Raw genomic sequence first — 24,880 nt, 5'->3', positions numbered from 1 at the left:
ATGAATGTAGATATTGGGGTATTTCAGAAATTTTAGTGGTATAATCATTTCAGATATTGGGGTACTACTCAACCATTGTTGAATTTGATGTTAAATCCAATATTATTAAATCAATCATGATACTTTCTCAAGTTTGTGTCTAACTTAACATTCATACCAACTATAATAATATTTTCTTTCTAGGAATTCATAATAACTCTTTGTGGTAGTAGCACCCAAACGACCTCTTCCTAGATAAAACCCTATTTTTAGTTTCCTTATGAGAAGAAAATACCCCTTGCTTTTTTATACTCACACACACACACACACACACACATACACGTATTGTACCTTGTTTTTCTAAAGAAAATTCCTTTATTTTTCTCTCTTGGTATCACCCTTAATTTTGAAATTCTTCTCTTCTCCCCTCAGGGGAGGCCCCTGGGCCAAAGCCATCAAATCTTTTGCAACACAATTTATTTATAAAACCTTAATTTTTGTATTTCTTTTTGAGCAAGAAATGCATTTTTTTTTTTTTTGACTAGGAATCCTAATTACTTATTTTATAAGAAAAATTCCTAAAGCTTAATCAAATGAATTTTTCTTTCATCAATAGGAAAATCCAATTAAATTTCACAATAAGAATTTAAAATTTCCTAGCAATAGCTACTCATTATGGATCACATATTAAATCCCTACCACCTATCTCATATTATAATAAGACCCAAACTCAAATAACCATGGTGTAAATATAAATATGACTAGAAAACTATAATGGGAATTTGATATTCATCAACTAGGTTGCCAAGAGCTTGTAGAGAAAAAAAAAATGATACGACTATTTTTTCGTTTAAAAATTAAAATTGTTTGATAGTGAGTAATTACTATTAACAACTGCTCTAATAATTATCTTTTATATCTAATGTATATGATGATGCCGAAAAAATCACCAATAGGTCACACAGTACTTGCGCGCTCGAAGTAGCACCTGCACAACAAAAAGAGAAGACATAACAGAGAGTACCGGTGTGGTGCCGGCAAAAAACCCTCCAAAGGTCAACTTAGAACTATTCTCATAACTCTAGAGTGCTAGAGGGGGTAAATTATGCGTACCTTGATTTGTGAGAGCATTGGGGCTTTTATAGTAGTAGAAGGTTGGCACCTCTTCCTTGGCGATGAAGTCTTTTCCTTATAGGACTCTACTTGAATAGTTCCAAACGTGGTGAGCAAGATCTTTCCTTGTAGAGAAGATCTTCCTTTGACGCGCATATCTTCTGGAATTCCTTTTGCGCTAGGATTCCTATTTTCTTTGGGATTCTAGGATGATTCAAGTATAGGCAGCAAGTACTCTTCATCCAGAGTTTTTGCTGTATCTATCCACGATGGGCCTTGGCGCAAGTTGGGTTAGCTCTTCATCGGCCCACGAACCTGGATCCTTCAGGCCCATTAAATTAGGCCCGTCAAGTCATATTTTATCCCCTTCAGTTGCCCCCTTCACCCTATGGGTCCGTCATAGATGAGTGGAAGGACTCATGGGGTGACGATCCCAAGCTCGGGGGATGATGGTTTGGCTTAAAGGGATGATGGGGTGATACCAAAGGGATGACGGTGTGAAGCTAAAGAGATGACGGAGTAATGCTAAAGAGATGATGGTGTGAACGCGGGCACCGTGAATTGCGCCAACATCTGACAAGCTATTTGGAAGTCATTATGAAGCATGACACACATCGCCCTTTGATTGGATTTTATCTTGGATCGAAGCGTCGCTTCGTCTTCTATGCACCTCCTCTATAAATAACAAAGTCTTCCTTTCTCATTTCTCCATTTTTAGCTAAAACACACTTGTTAGAGCGCACCCATCATACTTGTCAGAGACAACCTCGTCTAGTCGTTACGTCCGTCATCGCCATACTTCCTCTGTTCATTCACACGATTGGTAAGTGCTTCCTTCCCATAAATCCTACAGATATACTTTTGGCCCCTTTTATTTTAATTCATTCTTCTAAATTTTATACACCCGTCATAATTCCTAGATAGTCTTAGGTTTTGTCGTCACATGTAGGAAATGTCTAGTGCGTCTAGTAATCAATTAGTTATTCGTGACGGGATGGATTATGAGGAGATTGTGATGCCCCAATTTGATTGATTGTCTGATGTGTGTGAGTGTGTGATAAGTCCCACATCGACTATTTACTGGGTTGAACTAGGCTTTATTAACAACTACAAGGAGCCTCAATTGTGACTAGTTTTTTTGAGGTATAACGCAGATTTGACTAGCGCTTTTCCTTGGGTCGTTACATATGGTATCAGAGCCGGCCCGGTAATCCCATGTGGGCTTAGAGACACTACCCCACAAAGTAGGGCCTAACAAGGACGTTAGGGATTTAAGTGGGGGAGATTGTGATGCCCCAATTTGATTGATTGTGTGATGTGTGTGGGTGTGTGATGAGTCCCACATCGGGTATTTATTGGGTTCAACTGGGTTTTATTAACAACTACAAGGAGCCTCAATTGTGACTAGTCCTTTTGAGGTATAGCGCAGATGTGGCTAACGCTTTTCCTTGGGTCGTTACATATGGTATTAGAGCCGGCCCGGTAATCCCATGTGGGCTCAGAGACACTACTCCACAAAGTGGGCCTTAACGAGGATGTTAGGGATTTAAGTGGGGGAGATTGTGATGCCCCAATTTGATTGATTGTGTGATGTGTGTAGGTGTGTGATGAGTCCCACATCGGATATTTACTAGGTTGAATTGAGTTTTATTAACAACTATAAGGAGTCTCAATTGTGACTAGTCCTTTTGAGGTATAGCGCAAATGTGGCTAGCGCTTTTCCTTAGGTCGTTACAGTAGCAATGAAGGAACTCCCTCACCGTCAGCCTTCTGGCACCGTCGGTCATGGCACCATACAGGACCTCCATTGCTATGAAGACCCTCCAGGCATTGGGGGAAACTTGGTTGACGGATAGTCCTAGGTATTTAAGGAGCTCACGGTGAAGGGAACTTAGCGGAAATCTAAGTCCTGCCTTCAGTATCTGCTCATATACTCCGACACCCTCGACTCCGTCGTAGTAGCATTTCTCGGACTAATAAGGCAGACGAATGGGGATGCTATTCGGAATTTGGTAGTTATCTCTAAATGTTTTGAAGTTGTTTTCCTTGATGGTGGACACGAAGTTATTCACCGTCCATTCTGGTAGCATGATGAACTCCCTAAGTCCATCAGCACCTATGACGGATCTTACTATCTGTTCCTCACTGTCAACAGAAGCCTCTTCTTGTTCAACTGTAATGACCTAAGGAAAAACGCTAGCCACATTTGCGCTATACCTCAAAAGGACTAGTCACAATTGAGGCTCCTTGTAGTTGTTAATAAAACCCAGATCTACCCAGTAAATACCCGATGTGAGACTCGTTACATACCCACACACATCACACAATCAATCAAATTGGGGCATCACAATCTCCCTCACTTAAATCCCTAACGTCCTCGTTAGGGCCCACTTTGTGGGGTAGTGTCTTTGAGCCCACACGGGGTTACCGGGCCGGCTCTGATACCATATGTAACGATCCAAGGAAAAGTGCTAGCCATATCTGCGCTATACCTTAAAAGAACTAGTCATAATTGAGGCTCTTTGTAGTTGTTAATAAAGCCCAGTTCAACCCAGTAAATACTCAATGTGGGACTCATCACACACCCACACACATCATACAATCAATCAAATTGGGGCATCACAGCTACTGTCCGAATGAGATTGACAGGTCGAGGGGGATGTATAGTTTTGTACCCAGGAGTCCGTTGTTGAAGGTTATTTACGACACACCAGACTTAAATAGGGATTGGAAGAGCCGTTACTTCTTCCTGGAAGGTGACAGTTGAATGTGTCGCCCAGGGGACATGGAGCACATGCCCATCGACATGACTTGGGGCATATTGCACCCGTCCAGTATGCACCCGTCCTAGTGTATATAAAAAAATTTTTAACCGTTCATTTCATATCTTATTTGAAAATTTTAACCGTTCTTCTTCTTTTGCAGTTAGACGACGCCCCCAAGTTGATATTAAGGAGTTTGCCTTCTTCGAATTTTTTTTTTTCTAAGACGCAGCCGGAAGAAAGGACTTGGGCAAAATTGGTTACACTTAACACCATCCATTGGTATTACGATGGACTAGAGCCAACGCCAGTAGCCGTCAAGTACGAGGAAAAAATTCAAAGACGTAAGTCTGTCGTCTTTATTCTTATTTGAACGGTCTTTATTTTCATTTTGGTAGCTAACATTGCCCGTTCTCCTTTTCAGAAATGGACGATGCTAAGAGGAGAGCGTTGATTAGGTCTAAGGCTGCAAAGAAAAAAGAAACAGGTGACGTGGCTCCCATTGGGACGAGCCCGAGTATCCCATCTGTAAAGAGGAAACCGCTAGCTAAGGGGGACAGTCCTACCAAAAAGGCCAAAGTCCCCTTAGAACCCATCGTAGGGCTTATGGTTGAGGCTATGAAGACATCCACCCCAGCGAAACACGGGGTCAGCAAAGGCCTCATGAAGGGTCCGTCGACCAACCAAGAGAAGCTGCCCGTCCTCCTTCGGGAGGATTCTAAACATGCCTTGGAGCAGATTTCGTCCATTATCTCATCGGAGGACTACAAGGACTTGGGGAATCACTCTACTGAGGCCATGGGGGAGACGGGCCTTTTTGCAATTACTCAAGTAACCCAACCCGTCACCTTTATCATCGTCCTTTACTTTTGCTTCCAAAAGAATGGTTATGATGAAAGGGCTGATGGGACGATGTCTCAGCCATGAGACAACCCTGGAACGAGTACGGGCGAAGGCAGAGCAGACGAAGGATGAGTTGAACCAACTGCGAAATTGGAAACCCAAGATGGAGAAAAAGCTTGAACTTTCAGAAAAGGTGAGAAAAAGTCTTGAGCAGAGTACGGAGGAGGCAAAGAAGGCCTTCGAAGGTAAGGACAAGGAGATACAAGACCTGAAGGATGAGGTCCAACAGGCTCGGGAGGCTGCGATACGTGAGTACTGTGACTCCGACGCCCTGATTTCAGAGCTAGGAGACTCATTCCTTCAAGGCTTCGATGACGCCATCCATCAAATTAAGAAGGCCTACCCAAACTTGGACGTTTCAAACATCAAGGTTGAGGACCAAGCTCAAATCTCCGTCAGGCCCGTTGCCTCAGAGGACACTGACGACCTCTTTGCTGATGATGAAGTTCTTGGTGACGGGGAGTCAACACAAGCCTAGAATGCACAAGTACAGCCTGTCGCGGAGGTAGCCCATCAATCCGTCGCTGATGCAGCCCCTTATCCAGACAACTTTGTAGAGCAGACGGTTGATACTCAAGTCCGACAGTTGCTGTAGTTAGATAATAATTTTTTTTATTTTATATATATATATATATTTGGATAACAATTTTCATCCGTTGTGGATAATATGTAAACATTTCCTTTTAAGGGCTTAACATTATTCAGTTTTGTTGTTTCTGTTGAATGCATCCATTTATTTTGTTCTACTTGTGATAGTCGTCCTGCTGAGTATTTTAGTTTTTTGGATTTTTAGATTTGCACCTTGCATTCTGATATTTTCGAGCTGTCCATATTAAGGGCGGTTCGTCCATATTATTCATGTCTGTCCGGATTGCTGACCTTGTTTGCATCCGTCCATTTATTGGGTTTCTTTTTAAAATTTTCACCCTCTTTGGATGACCCATCCACCTTGAGGATGTTGTTTCTACTCGTTCATTCTTTGATCTGAAGAATTTTTTACGATCCGTCATGTTTGTGGGCGTTTAGACTTTATCCGTCCACTTGATATGAAGAATCTTTTACGATCCGTCATGTTTGTGGGCGTTTAGATTTTATTCGTCCACTTGTTTTGAAGAATTTTTTTACGACCCGTCATGTTTGTGGGTGTTTAGATTTTATCCGTCCACTTGATCTGAAGAATCTTTTACAATCCGTCATGTTTGTGGGCGTTTAGATTTTATCCGTCCACTTTTTGGACTTGATTATAATTTTCATCTTCCAGAGATACTCCGTCCACTTTGTGGACTTTGGTCTATATCCGTCCATGTCGAACTTCAAATTTTCATCCTCCTAGGATGATCCGTCCATTTTGTGGACTTTGGTTTATATCCGTCCATGTCGGACTTCAAATTTTCATCCTCCTGGGATGATTAGTCCACTTTGTGGACTTTGGTTTATATCCGTTTATTTTGGACTTCAAATTTTCATCCTCCTGGGATGATTCGTCCACTTTGTGAACTTTGGTTTATATCCGTCCATGTCGGACTTCAAATTTTCATCCTACTGGGATGATCCGTCCACTTTGTGGACTTTGGTTTATATCCGTCCATTTCAAACTTCAAATTTTCATCCTCCTGGGATGATCCGTCCACTCTTTGGACCTTTGTTCATATTCATCCATTTTGGACATGTAATTTTCACCCACTTGGATGATTCATCCACTCTGTGGATCCTGTGTTTATACCTATCCATTCATAATAAAAATTCATGTGGAAAACCATAGTTGTATCTGAATATTCCTCTTAAAAGAAAATGTGTTTGTAGAAAAAAGTACCTGCCCCCTTGGGCTTAAAAAGGCACATAAAGATTGTAGTAAAAATTGTTCAAGAAAAACTAGTAATTGTAGCTAAAGATTAAATAAACTGGGAAATTAGGGATCATTGTTATTCTTCATATTATTTCTATTGGTAGTATTTTCGTAGGTGCTTCGCGTTCCATGGGTGCTGTAGCTTTTTTCCATCCAGCGTTTCCAGGTGGTAGGTGCCCTTCCTCTGCCATGATGCGATCCTGTAGGGTCCTTCCCAATTGGGGCCGAGCTTCCCCTGCGAATGATCTCTAGTGGCACCCATTACCTTCTTAGTAAAAGATCACCGACCTGAAAGTCTCTATGCCTGACGTTGGAGTTGTAGTGTTTCGCCATGAGATTCTGATAACGCACCAACCTTTGCTCTGTTGCCGCTCTGACTTCGTCCACCAGGTCGAGCTGAAGGCGCATGGCCTTCTCGTTCTCATCCTTGTCGTAGTTCTCCACCTGATAGCTTGCAAGCCCCACTTCTGCGGGAATGACAGCTTTACTTTCGTATGCTAGACGAAATGGCGTTTCTGCAGTGGGTGTTCTTACTATAGTCCAGTATGCCCACAAAACGCTTGGTAACTCGTCTGGCCAGATACCCTTTACCTCCTCGAGCCGAGTCTTGATTATCTTGAGCAAGGACCGGTTCGTGACTTCGACCTACCCATTAGCTTGTGGGTGCGCGGGTGATGAGTAGTGGTTCTTGATCCCTAGCTCCGAACAGAAATCTCTGAACACGTTGTTGTCGAATTGCTTACCGTTGTCAGAGACCAGTACTCTAGGTATCCCATACCTGCATATGATATTTCTCCAGACAAAACTTCGGATGTTTTTCTCTGTGATAGTGGCTAAGGCCTCTGCTTCTACCCACTTAGTGAAGTAGTCTATGCCAACTACCAGAAACTTTAGCTGCCTGACCGCTGTTGGGAATGGGCCCATGATGTCTAGTCCTCATTGAGCGAACGACCAAGGTGTCATCATCGGGGTCAGCTCTTCGGACGGTTGCTTAATGAAGTTGCTAAACCTCTGACACTTGTTGCAGGATTTGACATAAGCTTATGCGTCCTTTAGCATTGTAGGCCAGTAGTATCCAGCTCGGATCAACTTGTGTACTAACGACCGTGCCTTTGAGTGGTTTTCGCAGATACCCTCATGGATTTCTCTCATGGCGTAGTCCACTTCTTCCGCACCTAAGCATCTCAGATATGGACGGGAGAAACCTCTTTTATACAGGACATCTTTTATCAAGACAAATCTTGCTACCTGGACCTTCAGTTTTCTTGCGGCTTCCTTCTCGTCTGGCAGGACGCCGTTGTTTAAGTATGAAACCAATGGTGTGGTCCAATTACTCTCGGAGCCAATCTCTTGTACATCTTGGGGATCTATTAATGGATAGAATTGAATAAAAGAGAGTACATTACCGAGGGTGATCATATGTTCTCCTGAAGCGGCTTTGGCAAGGCGGTCGGCTTGCTCATTTTCTCCTCTGGGGATCTGGATGACTTTGGCTTTCAAGTCGCTTACTCTTTTTCTTACTTGATCAAGATACCTCCGCATCCTCTTGTTCTTGCACTCATAGACCTGAGAGTCGCAATAAATGACCGCACTCTCGGCCCCTGCTGCTTTGGCAAGATCGAGCCCCACCACGAGCGCTTCATATTCCGCTTCATTATTGGTAGTGGGGAAGTCTAGATGGACCATACACTCAACCATGTCCCCCTCGGGTGATAGTAGTACGATGCCGGCCCCTTTGGCCTGTCTGTTGGATGATCCGTCCATATGTATGCTCCACTAGGGAACCTCATCTGCCCCCTCGCCCTCATCGCTCGAAAATTCTGCTATAAAGTCCGCAACAATCTGTCCCTTGATAACGGTTCGTGGTCGATACTGGATGTCAAACTTGCTCAGCTTTATGGCCCATAATGCCAATCAACCAGCGGTTTAGGACTACTCATTGCCCGTCTTAAGGGCTTATCGGTTAGGACGATCACCATGTGGGCTTGAAAGTATGGTTTAAGCTTACGGGTTGCCGTGATTAATGCGAAAGCGAGTTTTTCTATGGGCGGGTATCTTTCTTCAGCTCCGCGAAGTGCCCAGCTAGCGTAGTATACAGGCTTCTGCACCCTATCCTTTTCTCTAATCAAGGCGGTGCTGACGGCAGGGGGGAGACGGCCAGGTAGAGAAAAAGCTCTTCACCTGGCTGCGAGGGACTTAGCAGCGGTGGGGAAGATAGATAAGCTTTTAACTCCTCGAATGCTTGCTGACACTTGGTAGTCCATTCGAAAGATTTCTTCAATGTGTGAAAGAAGGGTAAGCACTTGTCTGTTGCTCTTGACACGAATCTATTCAATGCTGTTATTTTGCCGTTAGGCTTTGTACCTCTTTCACATTTCTTGGGGGCGCCGTCTCCATTATGGCCCGGATCTTGTCTGGGTTGGCTTCGATGCCCCTTTGAGACACCATAAACCCTAGGAATTTTCCCGCCGTCACTCCGAAGGCTCACTTTCCCAGATTGAGCTTTATGTTGTAGGAGCCAAGGGTGTTGAATGTTTCTTTGAGGTCTTCCAAGTGATCTTCCTCCCTTCGGCTTTTTACTAGCATGTCATCAACATAGACTTAGACATTTCTCCCGATTTTCTGTGCGAACATCTTGTTCATAAGCCTCTGATACGCTGCGCCTGCATTTTTTAGGCCGAATGGCATCACCTTATAACAGAAGAGGCCTTAGCTGGTTACGAATGAAGTTTTTTCCTGATCATCTTCGTGCATTTGGATTTGGTTGTAACTTAAGAAAGCGTCCATAAAGCTTAACAGCTGATGCTGAGCCGTAGAGTCCATAAGAACGTCGACCCGTGGGAGAGGATAACTGTCTTTGGGGCAGGCTTTGTTCAAGTTAGTGAAATCCATGCACATTCTCCACTTCCTGCTAGCTTTCTTAACCATCACCATGTTTGCCAGCCAGTCAGGATAATAAACCTCCTTAATGCAGCTCGCCTCTTGTAGTTTGTGGACTTCTTCCACTATGGCCTGATCTCACTCGGGGGCAAACACTCGCTTCTTCTGTCGGACGGGTGGAAGGGAGGGCGATACATTCAATCTGTGTACCATGATCGAAGGGTCTATTCCTAGCATGTCTTCATGGCTCTAGGCAAATACGTCTCAATTGCTTCTAAGAAAGGTTATGAGCTCTTGACGGATTGCGAGATTAGCAAGGGTTCCAATTTTGGTCGTTCGGTCAGGATCGAAATTGTTAAGGGGTATCTCTTCAAGTTTCTCTACCGGCTCCCTCACTGTCTGGTGCTCTTCTATATTCATGGCCTGGACTTGATCCTCCATTTCCATCATGGCTACATAGCATTCACGTGCGACCACCTAACTTCTGCACAGCTCTCCCACTCCATATTCGGTAGGGAACTTAATCATTAGGTGGTAGGTTGAAGTTACAGCCTTCCACGAATTGAGTGTGGATCGTCCGAGGATAGCGTTGTAGGTAGACGAGCAATCGACCACTAGGAATGTTACGTCCTTGATGATTTGCTGGGGGTAATCGCCTACCACAACAGACAATGTGACCGTGCCCAGGAGGAATACCCGGCTCCCTCCAAAACCAACGAGCGGGGCATTTGTCAGAATCAATCGTTTCTTGTCGATCCTCATCTGTTGAGCTGCCGTTGTCGACCAACACCTGGTGCATGTTGTAGTCTTCTACCCGTATGCTGACGATGAGCGCATCGTCATGTGGGTGGTGAAGACGTCGCGCATCTTCTTTTGAGAATCCGATAACGGGGCCTTCTTTTCGTGCTATCTTTGGCACGGTTCCCGTCAGCTGAACATTTTGTACCATCCTAAAGTAGGTTTTGTGAGCCTTTTTTGACGACTTAGTGGCAGCTGTTCCTCCCACTATCATCCTTATATCCCTTATGGGGGGTCTCGGTCGCTCATTCTCCCGCTGGGGGTGCTGGTCTTCTGGGGGTGGATCTATTCTCTCTTTACTGACGAACTTCTGCAGTTTTCCTTGTCTGATAAGGGCCTCAATCTGCTACTTTAGGTCATAGCAATCGGTCGTGTCATGACCATGGTCACGGTGGAAGCGGCAATATTTATCCCTAGATCGTTTGTTGGGATCACCCTTCAGCTTTCCAAGGAACGTCAGAGCCCCTTCGTCCTTGATTTGCATTAGGACTTGATCTATACGGGCGGTCAATGGAGTGAAGCTTGTGAATCTTCCTCCCAGGGGCTTAGGGCGTCTTTCATCCCTCCTGTCTCTTGTCCTTGCCTTCTTCCGGCCTTGATCCTAGTGTGTGTCTTCTTGCCTCTCTCTTTTCTTGGGTCTTTCTTTTCGGGCCAGCAGCGCGTCTTCAGCGTTCATATACTTGGTGGCCCTGTAAAGCACTTCTGACATGGTCTTTAGGTCATTTTTGTACAAAGAGAACAAAAACTTACCCTTCTTCAGCCCATTAGTGAATGCTGCTACAAGCATCTTATCGTCGGTTTCGTCGATCGAGAGTGCCTCCTTATTGAAACGGGATATGTAGGATCTCAGTGTCTCCTCCTCTCGCTGTTTGATGCTTATCAAGCAAGCCGTAGACTTCTTGTATCTATGTCCCCTGATGAAGTGCGCAGTAAATTGTGCGCAATAAATTGTGCGCTTAGCTCCTTAAAGGTGCTGATAGAGTTAGGCGTCAACCTACTGAACCAAATTCTTGCCGCTCCTTTCAGCGTTGTAGGGAAGGCCTTACACATGATTGCATCTATTACTCTTTGAAGGTGCATCAAGGTTTTAAAGGTCTCCAGGTGATCTAGAGGGTCCTTGACCCCGTCATAACTATTTATCTGTGGCATGCGGAACTTACTCGGTAGGGGGAAGGAGTTGACGGAGGCGGTGAATGGTGAGTCATTTCGACTAACAAGGTCGTCAAGATCGCTGGATAATCGTCCCTTGAGAGCGTTCATCATAACTTCCATCTGCTCCTTCATTGCCTGCATCTTTGCGATAATAGGTGGCGGAGCCATATCCGTGAGGGAGGGAAGGCTCACGTTTTGTCGCTCCGGTCTACTTAGGGCATTACTGGCCTGTGGTCCCTCTTGATTGCTTCTTTCAGCGCTGGTTCCTTCTTGATCCGCTCCTTGGTTATTCAGTGCTGCGTTTTTCTGGTTCAGCTGCTCTTCCAGGTCGCGATTTTGTTTGGTGAGACGCTCCACGGTAATGACGAGAGTTTTAACCTGTTTTTTGGGTGCGGTTGTGGGTGGTTCTTCTTCTTGAACGTCGTTAGTGGTTGCCATTGAGCGAGTGAGCACCATGCAACTCTTTTGTCCGGGAAGCGATATTATGGCTTACAATCCGTGAAACGCTTCCCACAGACAGCGTCAACTGATGATGCCGAAAAAATCACCAATAGGTCACATAGTACTCGCGCGCTCGAAGTAGCACATGCACAACAAAAAGAGAAGACCTAACAGAGAGCACCGGTGTGGTGTCGGCCAAAAACCCTCTGAAGGCCAAGTTAGAACTATTCTCACAATTTTAGAGTGCTAGAGGGGGTAAATTATGCGTACCTTGATTTGTGAGAATATTGGGGCTTTTATAGTAGTAGAAAGCTGGCACCTCTTCCTTGGTGTTGAAGTCTTTTCCTTATAGGACTCTACTTGAATAGTTCCAAACGTGGTGAGCAAGATCTTTCCTTGTAGAGAAGATCTTCCTTCAGCGTGCGTATCTTCCGGAATTCCTTTTGCTCTAGGATTCCTATTTTCTTTGGGATTCTAGGATGATTCAAGTGTAGGCAGCAAGTACTCTTCATCCAGGGTTTTTGCTGTATCTATCCACGATGGGCCTTGGCGCAAGTTGGGTTAGCTCTTCGTTGGCCCACGAACCCGAATCCATCAGGCCCATTAAATTAGGCCTGTCAAGCCATATTTTATCCTCTTCAGTATATAAAATTTATCTCCTAAAATATGTGGACTCCGTGATATATACGCACTTATCTTATGAGAGAATTAATACATATGCTTAATATGCGGTATATATTCTCCACAAATTTGATTTGGGGAAAAACTCAAAATGTGTAAAATATATTGTGTAATTTTTTAATAATAAGAAAGTTGTCACATCAATGCTTCATTTTTTTTTTTTTTTGGAGAAATAATTACAACATGCTGCTAACCCCGCAGTTCGAATTCTTTTTCCCCTAGACCCCCCAACGCTTTGTACATGGGGAGGTGTCAATTCAGCTGCAAGGCCTTTAACAATGCTTCATTTTCTAAACTTTAAGGATTAATAACACTTTTTTTGAAGTTGAAACTTCAAGAACCAGTCGACATGGCAAGTGGTCTAGTGGCCAAGTCTTGGGTTGACAAGACTTCCGTCTTGGATTTAAATCTCCTTGACCTCCACTAGTAAGCACGTTGATGCCTATTTCCCTTATAACAAACTTTAAGAACCAAAAATATTTAGTATGCAAACTTTAATTTAAGGGCCGATAATGTATTTTTATTATTTTATTTTTAAAATACCTCAACTCTCCAACTATTCAAGCTCAACTTTGAATATTGAATGAATTAGTATTAATTTAATAATAAAAATGCTAGGACCACAATTTCAATATTCATAACTTGTCACATGGACAAGTTGTGACAAAGCCGTGTCAAAAGTTATATTCCTAGCATTTATTATTTAATAATTATAATTTCCCTTTTTTTTCTCTTTTATTATTTAGCCATTTTTAACTTATTTTGATTTTTTGTTTTAGTTGTCACGTGACGTTTTTAACTTTCTCTTTTTAAAAATAAATCAATAGGTTTGTGTTTGACACGAAACTTTTTATGAATTTTTTTTTTTTGTCATATATATATATAATTGTTGATGTGTCATGATTGATGAATAATTGGTTTAATTAGAAATTGCCATTTTTTTTAAGAAAAGAAAAAAAAAAAGTGTTTACGACACAGAGAATTGAGAATCCTGCCTTTCCTCTGTTTATTATTATTATTATTATTACTATTTATATATTTTAATTTATCTACAAGGATGGACTATGCAGAGAGAGATGGAGGTTGCTGTTGTTGGCGGTAGCACGCGACAGATTCTAGGGGTTTATCCAGGGAAGTGCATGGAATTAAGATGGGTAAGCAGAAATATTAGAAGCAAAGCCAAAGGGGACAAGGAAAAGAGAGTGTCGGTAAAGAATAAAAAAGAAAAAGTGCCAATATACGTATCCACAAACCCATCCCACATAAATTCCGAGGAGCTGAGAGACCTCTATAGTGCCTGCAATCACTCTTGCCACCGATTCCCTAAGTATCTGGGCTGTGATACTGATGTTGTGGAAGCGGTCGATATTCACAAGCTCCGCACTGCTCTCTCCCACAGCTCTCTTGTCGTCTCCGTCTTCTGCAAACCCACTGATGTTTTATTATTTACCACTAAATCTTCATCAGAGATTAATACTACTAGTAATGAGAATATTCAGATTCAGATTCAGGGTCTGGGTCTGGGTCTTAAAGATTTGTTCCAGCAACTCATGCCTGTCACGCCATTCAACGCCCAGTTGGTGGGTTTTGGCCGCGCCGTTTCCGATTTTGGATTGACTGCTTCCATCTACGATGTCATGGTATACGTATATCCTCATCCACCACACTCTACTCTATCCATTTCTACTGTTTCATATCATCTATTATGTCAGTACCTTTTTAATAATTTGCATATCCTTCCCTCATCTTTGAATTATTGTTCTTTGGTATTATTATGTGGTGTACGTGTACGTGTACGTGCAGGGGTGTGGCAGATTGCCTTCCAAACATTTTTGTGATGACGGATGCCTTTCTTGAATTGCCCCATCTTATTATTGATGGAATTTTTTTAATAATGAATATAGATGGATTAATTTAATGTCTACTTTAACAAGATTACATAAATTAAATGATTCAATTTTATTTTTAATAGCTTAGAATTGCTAGTCATTAGGACCAACAACTGCATCTCTCCATCCATATGTCGGTGGATTCAATTACTAAACCAGAGTGATGATGCATTCCACTCTGAGGATCTTCCAAGTTTAGTAACCAATGTCACATATTAAGATGTTCAAAATTGAATTTACTTACTTCCTCATCATGCTTTTTCCAATCATGCTCACTGGACTGGAATGCTCTACCTCAAATCCTGTCTTTTCTGGAGATAATTCTAGGCCTTTGTTTTTCAGTCATGGATATTTTTTTTCATTTTTTGTTAGTTCCATTTGCTTTGGTACACACAATAAGACCCACACTTGGGAAATTGGTCCACCGGTCGTCTGCAAAGTGCAAGGGACAAGATTGTCATAGTCCTTGGATTTCTGTGAAACATGAATTTTCTAGGCTCGTATAATTCAAGTGTTAAAACTTAAAAGTCACATTGCATGCACATGTTTTTTGTCTGATTTTATTCAATTTCCACAATGACTACATGGGGTTAACTGGTTAAGCTACTGAAATGCTGTGTCAGTATCTTTCAGGATGGTCATTACATCTCTACTGAACTGAAAAAATATAACTATCAGTTTCTTTTTGTTTTAGTTACGAAGATATTATTCTTCTATGCTTTTCAATTATCATTTTTACCTTAACTAGATAGTGAGCATGTATATATATTTATAATTGTGCTTCAGTGTTTCCCAGGTTATCCCTTCATTACGAGGAATGGGAATAGGCAGAATGATTCTTAAAAGAATTGTAAGGTTAGTCAGTACAATTTCCCATAACTGATCATAGTTTTAAGGTAGCCTACTAACCGGCAAATTTGGGGTTAGTAAACATTCTGATTTGCTTCATTTGATATCACACTTCTCACATTGAGTTAATAGTACTTTGAACTCTTGTGATATTATTTTAAAAAAAAAATAAAAAGGAGGAATTTTGATCTCTTGTGAGTTTCTTTTCTTTCCTTCCTAATCATTTATTTGGTAAGTTACTTTAATCCAGTTCATCCAATTTTTGGTGATCTTAATACCAGTGATTGCTGGAGGATCCAATTCATATAATTGTATGATCTTTATTTATAAAATATAATATCTAAGTGTAACATTCACCTTCTTCTAGGATGCTTGCAAGTAGAGACATATATGACATAGCAGCGGTTTGCTCAGAGAAAGAGAGGTACTTATATACTACTCTGCTTGAATTTTAAGATCTCAAGGCTTGGGTCAAAATTTATTCTTTTTAATTTTATAAACTTCCCCTTAATATCGGATTGAATATCATACTGTCCTTTAGAAATCTTATCAATTTTTATCTTTTAGATTCTCTGACTTATCCACGCTTACCCAAATAAATTAGAGAAGTTTGTTATAAATAATTTGCAAGATTAATTGATGAAAGTAGAAATTTCTTTTTAATTATGGCCTTCATTTTTTTTTTTTTTTTTTGCCAAGTGCCTTGTAGCTGAATTGATATTTCCTTATGTTTACAATAAAGACATTTAGGGTTTGAATCCCTTCTCCCCCAACTATCAAATTATCAACAAAAAACCTTTCCTTATTTTTCTCTCTTCTCCACCCTCTCTCTCTCTTGGATGGAGGGAAAAAAATTAATAAAAACCCAAGTGTGAAGGTTACGACCATCCTCAAATTTTGACATTGATTTAAGCATTTGGGTTATTTAATCAGGTTGACTCAATTAAGCCTAAATCCTGATTAAATTTGGGTCGACTATGGATCTCATCAACTAATTAGGACTATTGACATATATTCATTCCCATTGTTAACTATAATTAAATCATAATTTCTCACCAGTGCAATAATTGGAAGTATTTTAGTTATCTATGTCAATCTTGCCGCTTGTTACCTACTCCAAGCAGTAAGTAGTTAGAAAATTGACTTATCCAAAAAAAAAGGTATTTAGAAAATTCGTCATATCTTGAAAGTTAGAAAAATTAAGTTAACATAGGAAATGGTGAGGTTACCATGTCATGTTGAACTTGGGCAGTATCCCTCTCAGGCTGTAGGTCACTTCCATATCCATAATGCCACTGGGAATGTGCTGTATAGAAGTTAAGAAAGGAATAAAAATGCACATGATATTACATAGTTCTACTTTGACATAGAACTTAAAAACATTTGGCTGGTGTTGGTGATTTCCCGAAATTTTTTGTTAGGATGTTTTTCAAAGCATGTGGATTTGGAGATGACATTTTGGGCTCCACTACAATGATGTATTCAAGGAAGGTTTCAACTTATGATGAAGGCGATCAACTAGTTATACGTGCTGGTCGAAAGCTCCTGTTAGCTCCAGCGCTTAAAGAAACCTCTGCATCTCTGAAGGTTAAGAATTCATGAAGTCGAGCCACACTCTAGCCTCAGTTCATGCATTAGTACGAATAGATGACGAGTTTTGTCGGTCGGATATATTAGAAATATTGAAAGAGTCTGAATGTGAATGTTCTGTTTGTTAATTTAGACTTGAGAGATCTGCCTAGTCAAATTCACAAAGTCAAACAAAATATTTGTTAGAAATTAAACTCGTGCATGAAATTGTTGAAACAAAGTTCATGTGTCAGATTGTTAAAAATCAAGTTCATGTTATCAAATTAAAGTACTCGGGAATTTGTATCGAATTGTATTCATTTCTATTGTTATGACTACTAGAACTTGAGAATGAGCAAGTATTCTTTTTCTTAATGTGCTTGGGAGTTGGGGCTTCCATAAAAATTAATTACACTGGTCGCAGGCCTGGATGATGTACACAAAATTTAAGGATTTTTTTTTGGTTAAGTAAAAAATGAAAATAGTATCCTATAAAAAAATAAAAATAGTAGACTAGACTTATTATATGATATGATTATTTTCTAACAAAGTATATTTGATTCTCTCAAAAAAAAAAACAAAGTATATTTGATACAATCAAGTTCATGTTAAAAAATAGCAGACTAGACTTATTATATGATGTGATTATTTTCTAACAAAGTATATTTGTTAAAAATCAAGTTCATGTTATCAAATTAAAGTACTCGGGAATTTGTATCAAATTGTATTCATTTCTATTATTATGACTACTAGAACTCGAGAATGAGCAAGTATTCTTTTTCCTAATGTGCCTGGGAGTTGGGGAATAGCATACTAGACTTATCATATGATGTGATTATTTTCTAATTAGTGTTAATCCCAAATCCTTCTCAAATGATGTCATTATTTTCTAACAAAGTATATTTGGTACAATATATTATATTTTGATTATTTTCTAAATTAAGCTATTTGTATTTGTTATCAAAAGATTCTCAAAAAAAAAAAAAAAAGTATTTGTTATCAAAAATTGTTTTAAATTTTGTAAGGTTTATTTATTTATTTATTTTTAGGAAATATAATGCATTTTACATTTAATTATTATATAAGGTGAGATATTTTGTAAATAATGTAGTGTGTGAATGCAATTTGTTTCTAGTGATCCTCACAAATGGTTTATTCTCTATATGTCTTAAATAACCTAAAGATGAAGGATATATAAGTAAATTCATCACTTATATTAGAGAGAAAAAAGAAAATACAAGATTTTAATAACATAAGAACAATGTAATTTTATAAAAATATATCAACATTACACTGAAAATATGACATAATTGCCAACAAAATGACTCCTCTTTCCGCATGTGGGGGCCTTTCTACGTTGATGGGCTTGGGCCCGTTTACTGCACCAAGGCTTGTGAGTTGATGGGTATGGGAGTCGGGACTGGCCCCTTGGGAGTTATACCGCAGGCCAGCTTGTGCGCAAGCCAAGCATGCCCAATGTTGAAACAGCTTGGGAAAGGTGTGACACGTTGGGCACGGCAGATATGGTCATGATAGAGTAATTATTTGGCACAGCGAGGGATTCTACAGCAGAATGACTTCTACAATAAAATATGCTGAGTGAAAGGATTATAGCAGAATATCTTATACAACAGAAAATAACTAATACCGCAGATAAAATAACTAGTACAGTAGAATAACTAATACCGTAGATTAAATAAAAGAGGGTTACAACAGAGCAACTGATACAACAGAATGAGCAAAAGATATCATAGCAAAATGGTTAATAATATAAAACTCTACGACAAAAAAAGGAAAAGAATAACAATGAAAGTGTTAAAGAAACTAAAAGTCACCACCGTCGAGTAGTAACAATGGTTCTAAGTAACTGTAATGGAAATGGCTTGCTTTCCCAGTACTGGGCTAATTCGTTTAGTAGGAACGGGTCCAAAAAGGGAACCAAACCCCAATACAGATAACATCGTTACAGACTTTTGCCATTGAAGTTACCCATGTTGGAGAAAGGGCTTAATTGGTTTTAGGTTCCGATTCATAGAGTCTCAGAGGGTTGGAATGTCATGAAGGAGAGAAAAGGTGGTCTACTGATGCATGCCTCTATTTCTGCCATGTTTTCTCTCTTCCTTCTTTTTTTTACCACTTAGTTTTCTTTTTGTTCTCTAGTTCTTAGTTTCTTCCTTACTCTTCTCTCTGTCTCCTCTCTCTGTTGTTGTCCCTTCTTGGCTACCTCTCCTCATTTTTATACCTCTTAATTCTATGAGATTTCTCCCTTTTGTCCTTAGGGCTTCACCAACCATTTTTGGTTCCTTGTGGGAATCTCTCCAAGCTTGCCCACTAACCCATTGGTTGCTTGGCCATTACCTCTACTCAGAGTGTGCTTGCTGCACCACTCTCCATTCTGAGACAAAATTTCTTGTTTTGTTTCTCCCCTCTCCTAATTTTTGCCTTACCTCCCATGGATAAGGATTGGAGGCTCTCTCTATACCTACCCCCATGGCATGTATCAAGTGGCCCCGGCCATGCTTATCTCTTTTGGGCGAAATACCATCCCAGCAAGGCATTTCTCCAAAAGAAGCCTCGGCAGGAACCTCATAATAGACCTCTTTTCTCCCCACCGCCAAACCAGATCCTCTGAATCCCTTGACCAAGGGCCTACCTCTCTTGTATTGGCTGAGTACAAGTAGGTGGTGTCCTGGCCTTTGTGTGAGTTCCACTACCCTTTGGTTTGTCTTCTTTTACTTCCATGCCGTTCCTGCCATTCTTGCATTGTCTTGTTCTATTGTGTGTACTGGGTTTGTGCCTATCTTTCACGACATGGAGGATGTGTGGGCTTTGGGGCTTACATTGCCTCCCTTCATTCCCTTATGGGCTGGTACTGTTTGGGTAGAAATTCCTGCCCATCTAGCCTACTGGACTTCTATTTCTGCTATTCCTCTCCATGCTTATGGGCTTGCTGGCTATCATTTTTGCCACGTTAGCCCATAGGGTTTACTACCTCTTTCCTTAGGCTTTCCTAGCCTGTTAACTTTACCTTTACATCTTATTAATCCCATGGGCCTGCTGGCTGCCATTCTTGCCATGTTAGCCCATTAGGTTTACTACCTCTATTCTTGGGCTTCCCCGACTCATTTACTTTAGCTTTACCTCTTATTAATCTCATGGGCTTGCTAGCTACCATTCCTGTCATGTTGGCCCATTGGGTTTACTACCTCAATTCTTAGGCTTCCCTGGCCCATTTACTTTACCTTTACCTCTACCTCTTATTAATCCCATAGGCCTGTTGGTCGCCATTTCTACCATGTTGGTCCATTAGGTTTACTACCTCTATCCTTGGGCTTCCTTGGCCCATTTACCTTACCTTTACTCATTTTCTCTCCTTTTCCTTATTGTTGGGCTTCTTCTGCCATTGGGCCTTTTGTAAAAAATGTGCCTCAACACCACATAAACCACTCATCTTTCTATATAAACCTCTCCTCCAAAAGCACCACCAAATTGGACCAAGCGGACTGGATGGACCAAAATACTGTGTTGATGTGACTCAATAGGAGCATAGCAACAATAAATACTACGCTTTAACTTTTAGATATTAATCTTTCTATATAAACCTCCACCAAAAGCACTACCGAACTGGACTAAGCAGATTGGATGGATTGAAATATTGCGTTAATGTGACTTAATAGAAGCATAGCAATAATAAATGCTGTGCTTTAACTTTTAGATATTACTAGTTGCAAACATGTGCGATGCGCAGAAAAATTTGATGATTTGTTTTTTGGTTAAGTGAAAAATGAAGATAGTAGATAAGTCTTATAAGTATTAATTCCAAACCCTTCTTAAAATTATGTGATTATTTTTTTAAAAAAATTATAGTTGATCCAATATATTAAATTTTCTAAATTAAGTTATCTATATTTGTTATTTGAAAATGTTTTAAATTTTGTTAGTTTTTTTCACGGAAACATAATGCATTTTGCATTCAATTATTATATAATGCAAGATATTTTGTAAATAATATAATGTGTGGTTGAAATTTATTTATAATACTCCTTACAAATGGTTGATTCTCCAATACGTCTTGAATGACCTAAAGAGGAAGCAGATATAAGTAAATTCATTACTTATTAGAAAAAAAATACAAGACTTTAAAGAACAATTTCATTTTATTAAGAACCTACTAACATTATGCTGAAAATGTGACATAATTGTTAATGAAGCAACTCTATTTTCTACTCCCAAAGCATCACTGAAATGGACTGAACAGGACCAAATAGATTGAATTGGACTGAAATGTTATACTAATGTGGTTCAATAGGAATATAACAACAATAAATTTTACGCTTCTGCTTTAGATATTACTAGTCGCAAGCTTATGCAATGTGTGGGATAATTAGAATTTTTTGTGTCGATATTTATTTTTGTTCAGTAAAACGTTTGGTACTTCTTCCATCCACACAACAGAGTCATTAACATAAAAAACTTGCTTCGTACAACCCTGTTTTGTTGTATTAACTATTTTGAGTGCTTGTACTAAAATAAATAGGATCACTTTTATTAGAGAATAGAGAGGACAATAAATTTATTTAATTATAAAGGAATTGCTACCATGGTATGTTGAACAACTTATACATTTCAAGATGAGCTTCACATGTCAATAGAAAAAAGCTTTCATTTGCTCAGGTGAATTATTTAAAAGTTTAAGAAAATCATAGTTATAGCAACCTTGTAATTTTTATTTAAGTTAAACTTGTTTACCCATTCTAAGAAGCCAATTAATGAATCATTGGCTGAAATTGTGAAAGACGTGAAATTAAAATGATGTTTAGTTAAATAAAACTAGGAGCTTCAAAATTTTGGGAAATCCATGTATTCAAGTATGCAAATCATCTTATAAATTTGTTTCTCATATTCTTTATTTCACAATTATATGAAACTTACATTTTTTATATGAAGAAAATATTTTTAGTTATATCGTGTATAAAAAGATACATTGTATGATTTTAAAACCTATTATCATCACTTGTTGGTGTACGTTTTTACACCCCTTAAAATACAAGTTGTTTTAACCTAGTTATTTAGCCAAGTGATTACTTAGATAAATTATTCAGGTCTAGGTTAACACATTCAAATCATATCATGTAAATAATGCGGAAATATAAAGAACACATAATATGATTACCCAGGAAAACCAAACTGGTAAAAAACTTGGGGAGGATTTAACCTAGCTATCCTCAAGGTAAAACAAATCCACTATGAAAGAATTGAAGTTTGTACAATAGAACTTAGACCACTAACATCCTATTGCTACCTCGAGTAGAAAACTTACTACTACGACCACGTGACAGCTTCGAGTCCACGGACTACTTCTTTCCTTGATCCACTATAATCACAAGTACTCCCACTTGTGACTTTGAGACTCCACTCAAAGGTTTCAAATCTTCTTTAAGTTCTTTATGAAACAACTGAAACGATCACCAGGTTCTTGACATGAATCTTGATCTTGATAACCCTAAATGTGTATGAAGGTAAACACCTCTAGATCTCATAAGAGATTCAACACACAGCATCAAAGACCTCTAAAACGTAGCTAGGGTTTTTCTTGTTATACTTGGAGTAAAACATAAAACCCTACACGTCAAACTAGGCTTAGGCTGAGTTGGAAAATTCTACAAAAAAATTAATCTGCATGAGGTTTGATTGATCGAGTCTAATTTTCGATCAGTCGAGCCTTGCAGATTTAGACCAATAAATCTTGCAATCACTCGATTCCAACTTTTACAAATAAACACACTTTGAGCAAGCCTAAACCTAGACTCTATGTTTTGATCATGGTTTGCCAACATAATATATAATGAAGTTCTAATACATTTTTTCCCTAAAGTCTTAGAACCTAACAAACTCCCCCTTTGGCAATCCGTGACAAAACACATCACAAAAATGAAATGCTCAAAGTTACAAACAGCCCATTCAAATTTAAAATGCCCAAAAACAATTCAACCTAACTACTATCTATCAGTTACTAGTGTAGACAGCAGCACGACTGAATTAACCTGTATTTTCCTAAAACACTCAACAAACACATAAACACATGTGAGGAAAATACAAGTAAAACAAAATAAATTCTTGATTTCACAAAACATAAAATAAGACATATACCATGAATAACCTCATAATATAAATCAACAACCAATGTATCATATGTGAAACAAGAAACAATAAAAGAAACATAAAACATAGTGTGTCTCCCCCTAACATATACAACCCATAAATGATAAATACATCAAAAGCTAGAACAAAATACATCAAGCTCAAGCTCCTAAATACAATCTAGCTCCAAAACAAAAAACTCCCCCTATCAACATGCATATGTACTCCCCCTTTTTGTGATGAATTGCCAAAGGCCAATCATGACTCATCATCAAAAAGTGGTGGTTGCAGAGTAGATCCTCTGCCAAATCTGCTCGTAAAGCCTAAAGCTCAGTGAGCACATCCAAAAGGAGTTGACCATACGCCACTTGAACGGTCATGACAGTGTCCAACATACTCCGTGGAGAATCATCGCTCAATGAAGATGTAGGAGGCTTAACAGCAACTATAGGATCCACAAACTCCTCAGTAGTGGGGTCACCAGATGTAGGAGGCCTAGATGCACCTGTAAAAGACTCAACCCTAGGGCGTTTAGAGCTAACTTTCATCTGAGTTGCTCTTTGCCAAAGGAAGGTGGCACTTATGGGAGCTATAATATAAACAGGCTCGGATGCAGGAAAATCCTCTAAACCTAAGTGTAACAAAATCCTATGAATAAAAACTGGAAAGAAAAAACCATGAGATTTTGCACTACTCCTATGAACCTCAACTAAAGAGCTAATAAAAAAAAAAGAAGGAAAATTGATAGGAGCATCAGTGATAAGAACATGCAAAAACGCACATCTCTCGAGAGGAATAGTGTGTAAATGAGAGATAGGCCAAATGGAATGACAAGAAATCTGAAAAAACAGATAATTGAGCTCAGTAAGCTCATGAGAGGTGATCCAAGGATCAGTACCCCATCTAATGGAATTACTGGTGAGTAAGGACATAATGTCATCAAGTGGAGGGGTCTTAGTGTAAAGGTACACAGGCTGCTATACCAAAAATACACCAAGAGCAGTGACCACTACAGAAGGAGTAATGACATACTCTTCACCCCTTATCCAACTCCTTACATACTGAGTGTTGGAATCATCGGAGTGGACAGAGAGGTTCGAATAGAACTCTCTAATCAAAGCAGCAGCAGGAGGATGCTTTACATCTAAAAGAGATAACCAACCCTTACTCTCAAAGTTCCTCCTAATCTCCCCATTAAGCTCATCTAGAATCACCTTACGCTTAGCCCAAACTGACCTATAAATGTTTAGCTTCTCATAGGTTTCTTGGTTTTTCTCGGTTTGAAACCTATCACTCTCAAACACAGGGGTAGAGGGGGTGGTGGTTTTCTTGTTTGCTCTAGTTTTCCTAACCATGATGCTAAGAAACAAGAATAAAAGGAAAACAGAAACAAAGAAAGAAACATAAGGGCAGATTCCATTAGAGAGGGTTAGAGCACAAAAAACTCAATAAATAACAATCTATATGATGCATGTAATGAATGCACATATGATGCATGCTCTAATGCATTGAAAGTTGTTCAATTTTACTTCATAAACCATCAATTGACTTGAACACAGAGTTTTAGAGCAAAAAACCCCAAATTTTGAAAAACACTTTTTCAAAAATTAAACCAAATTGAACAATTAATCATTACACTAGTTAAACAACATCATATAATGTCATAATCAATCAATAACAAAAGTCAATTTCATCAATTTTAGCCCAATTGAACAAAATCCCCAATTTCTCAAAGTTTGAAGCCCTAGAATTTCAAAATTTTCCCAAATCACAAAATTAATCAAATTAATCCATGGAAATCACATGTATATGATCTAGGAACAAAAACCCAGTGATTGAAATTGAATAAAAACAACTCAACCATCAAAATCCCCAAA

At 39.5% G+C, this 24,880-nt stretch overlaps 1 protein-coding gene across 1 annotated transcript; it reads left to right on the top strand.

Moving 5' to 3' along the window:
* The first annotated feature begins 13,557 nt into the window (after positions 1–13,557).
* On the top strand, positions 13,558–17,224 carry LOC115958031. Its single transcript, XM_031076394.1, has 4 exons — positions 13,558–14,195; positions 15,241–15,299; positions 15,661–15,717; positions 16,715–17,224. The coding sequence occupies exons 1-4, from the start codon at positions 13,620–13,622 to the stop codon at positions 16,893–16,895; spliced, it is 873 nt and encodes a 290-aa protein (XP_030932254.1). The 5' UTR covers positions 13,558–13,619; the 3' UTR covers positions 16,896–17,224.
* Positions 17,225–24,880: the final 7,656 nt, after the last annotated feature.

The sequence above is a fragment of the Quercus lobata genome, chromosome 8 (assembly GCF_001633185.2).
Source record: "Quercus lobata isolate SW786 chromosome 8, ValleyOak3.0 Primary Assembly, whole genome shotgun sequence".
NCBI classification, from domain to species: Eukaryota; Viridiplantae; Streptophyta; class Magnoliopsida; order Fagales; family Fagaceae; genus Quercus; species Quercus lobata.
This window is presented reverse-complemented; position numbering and strand designations above follow the sequence as displayed.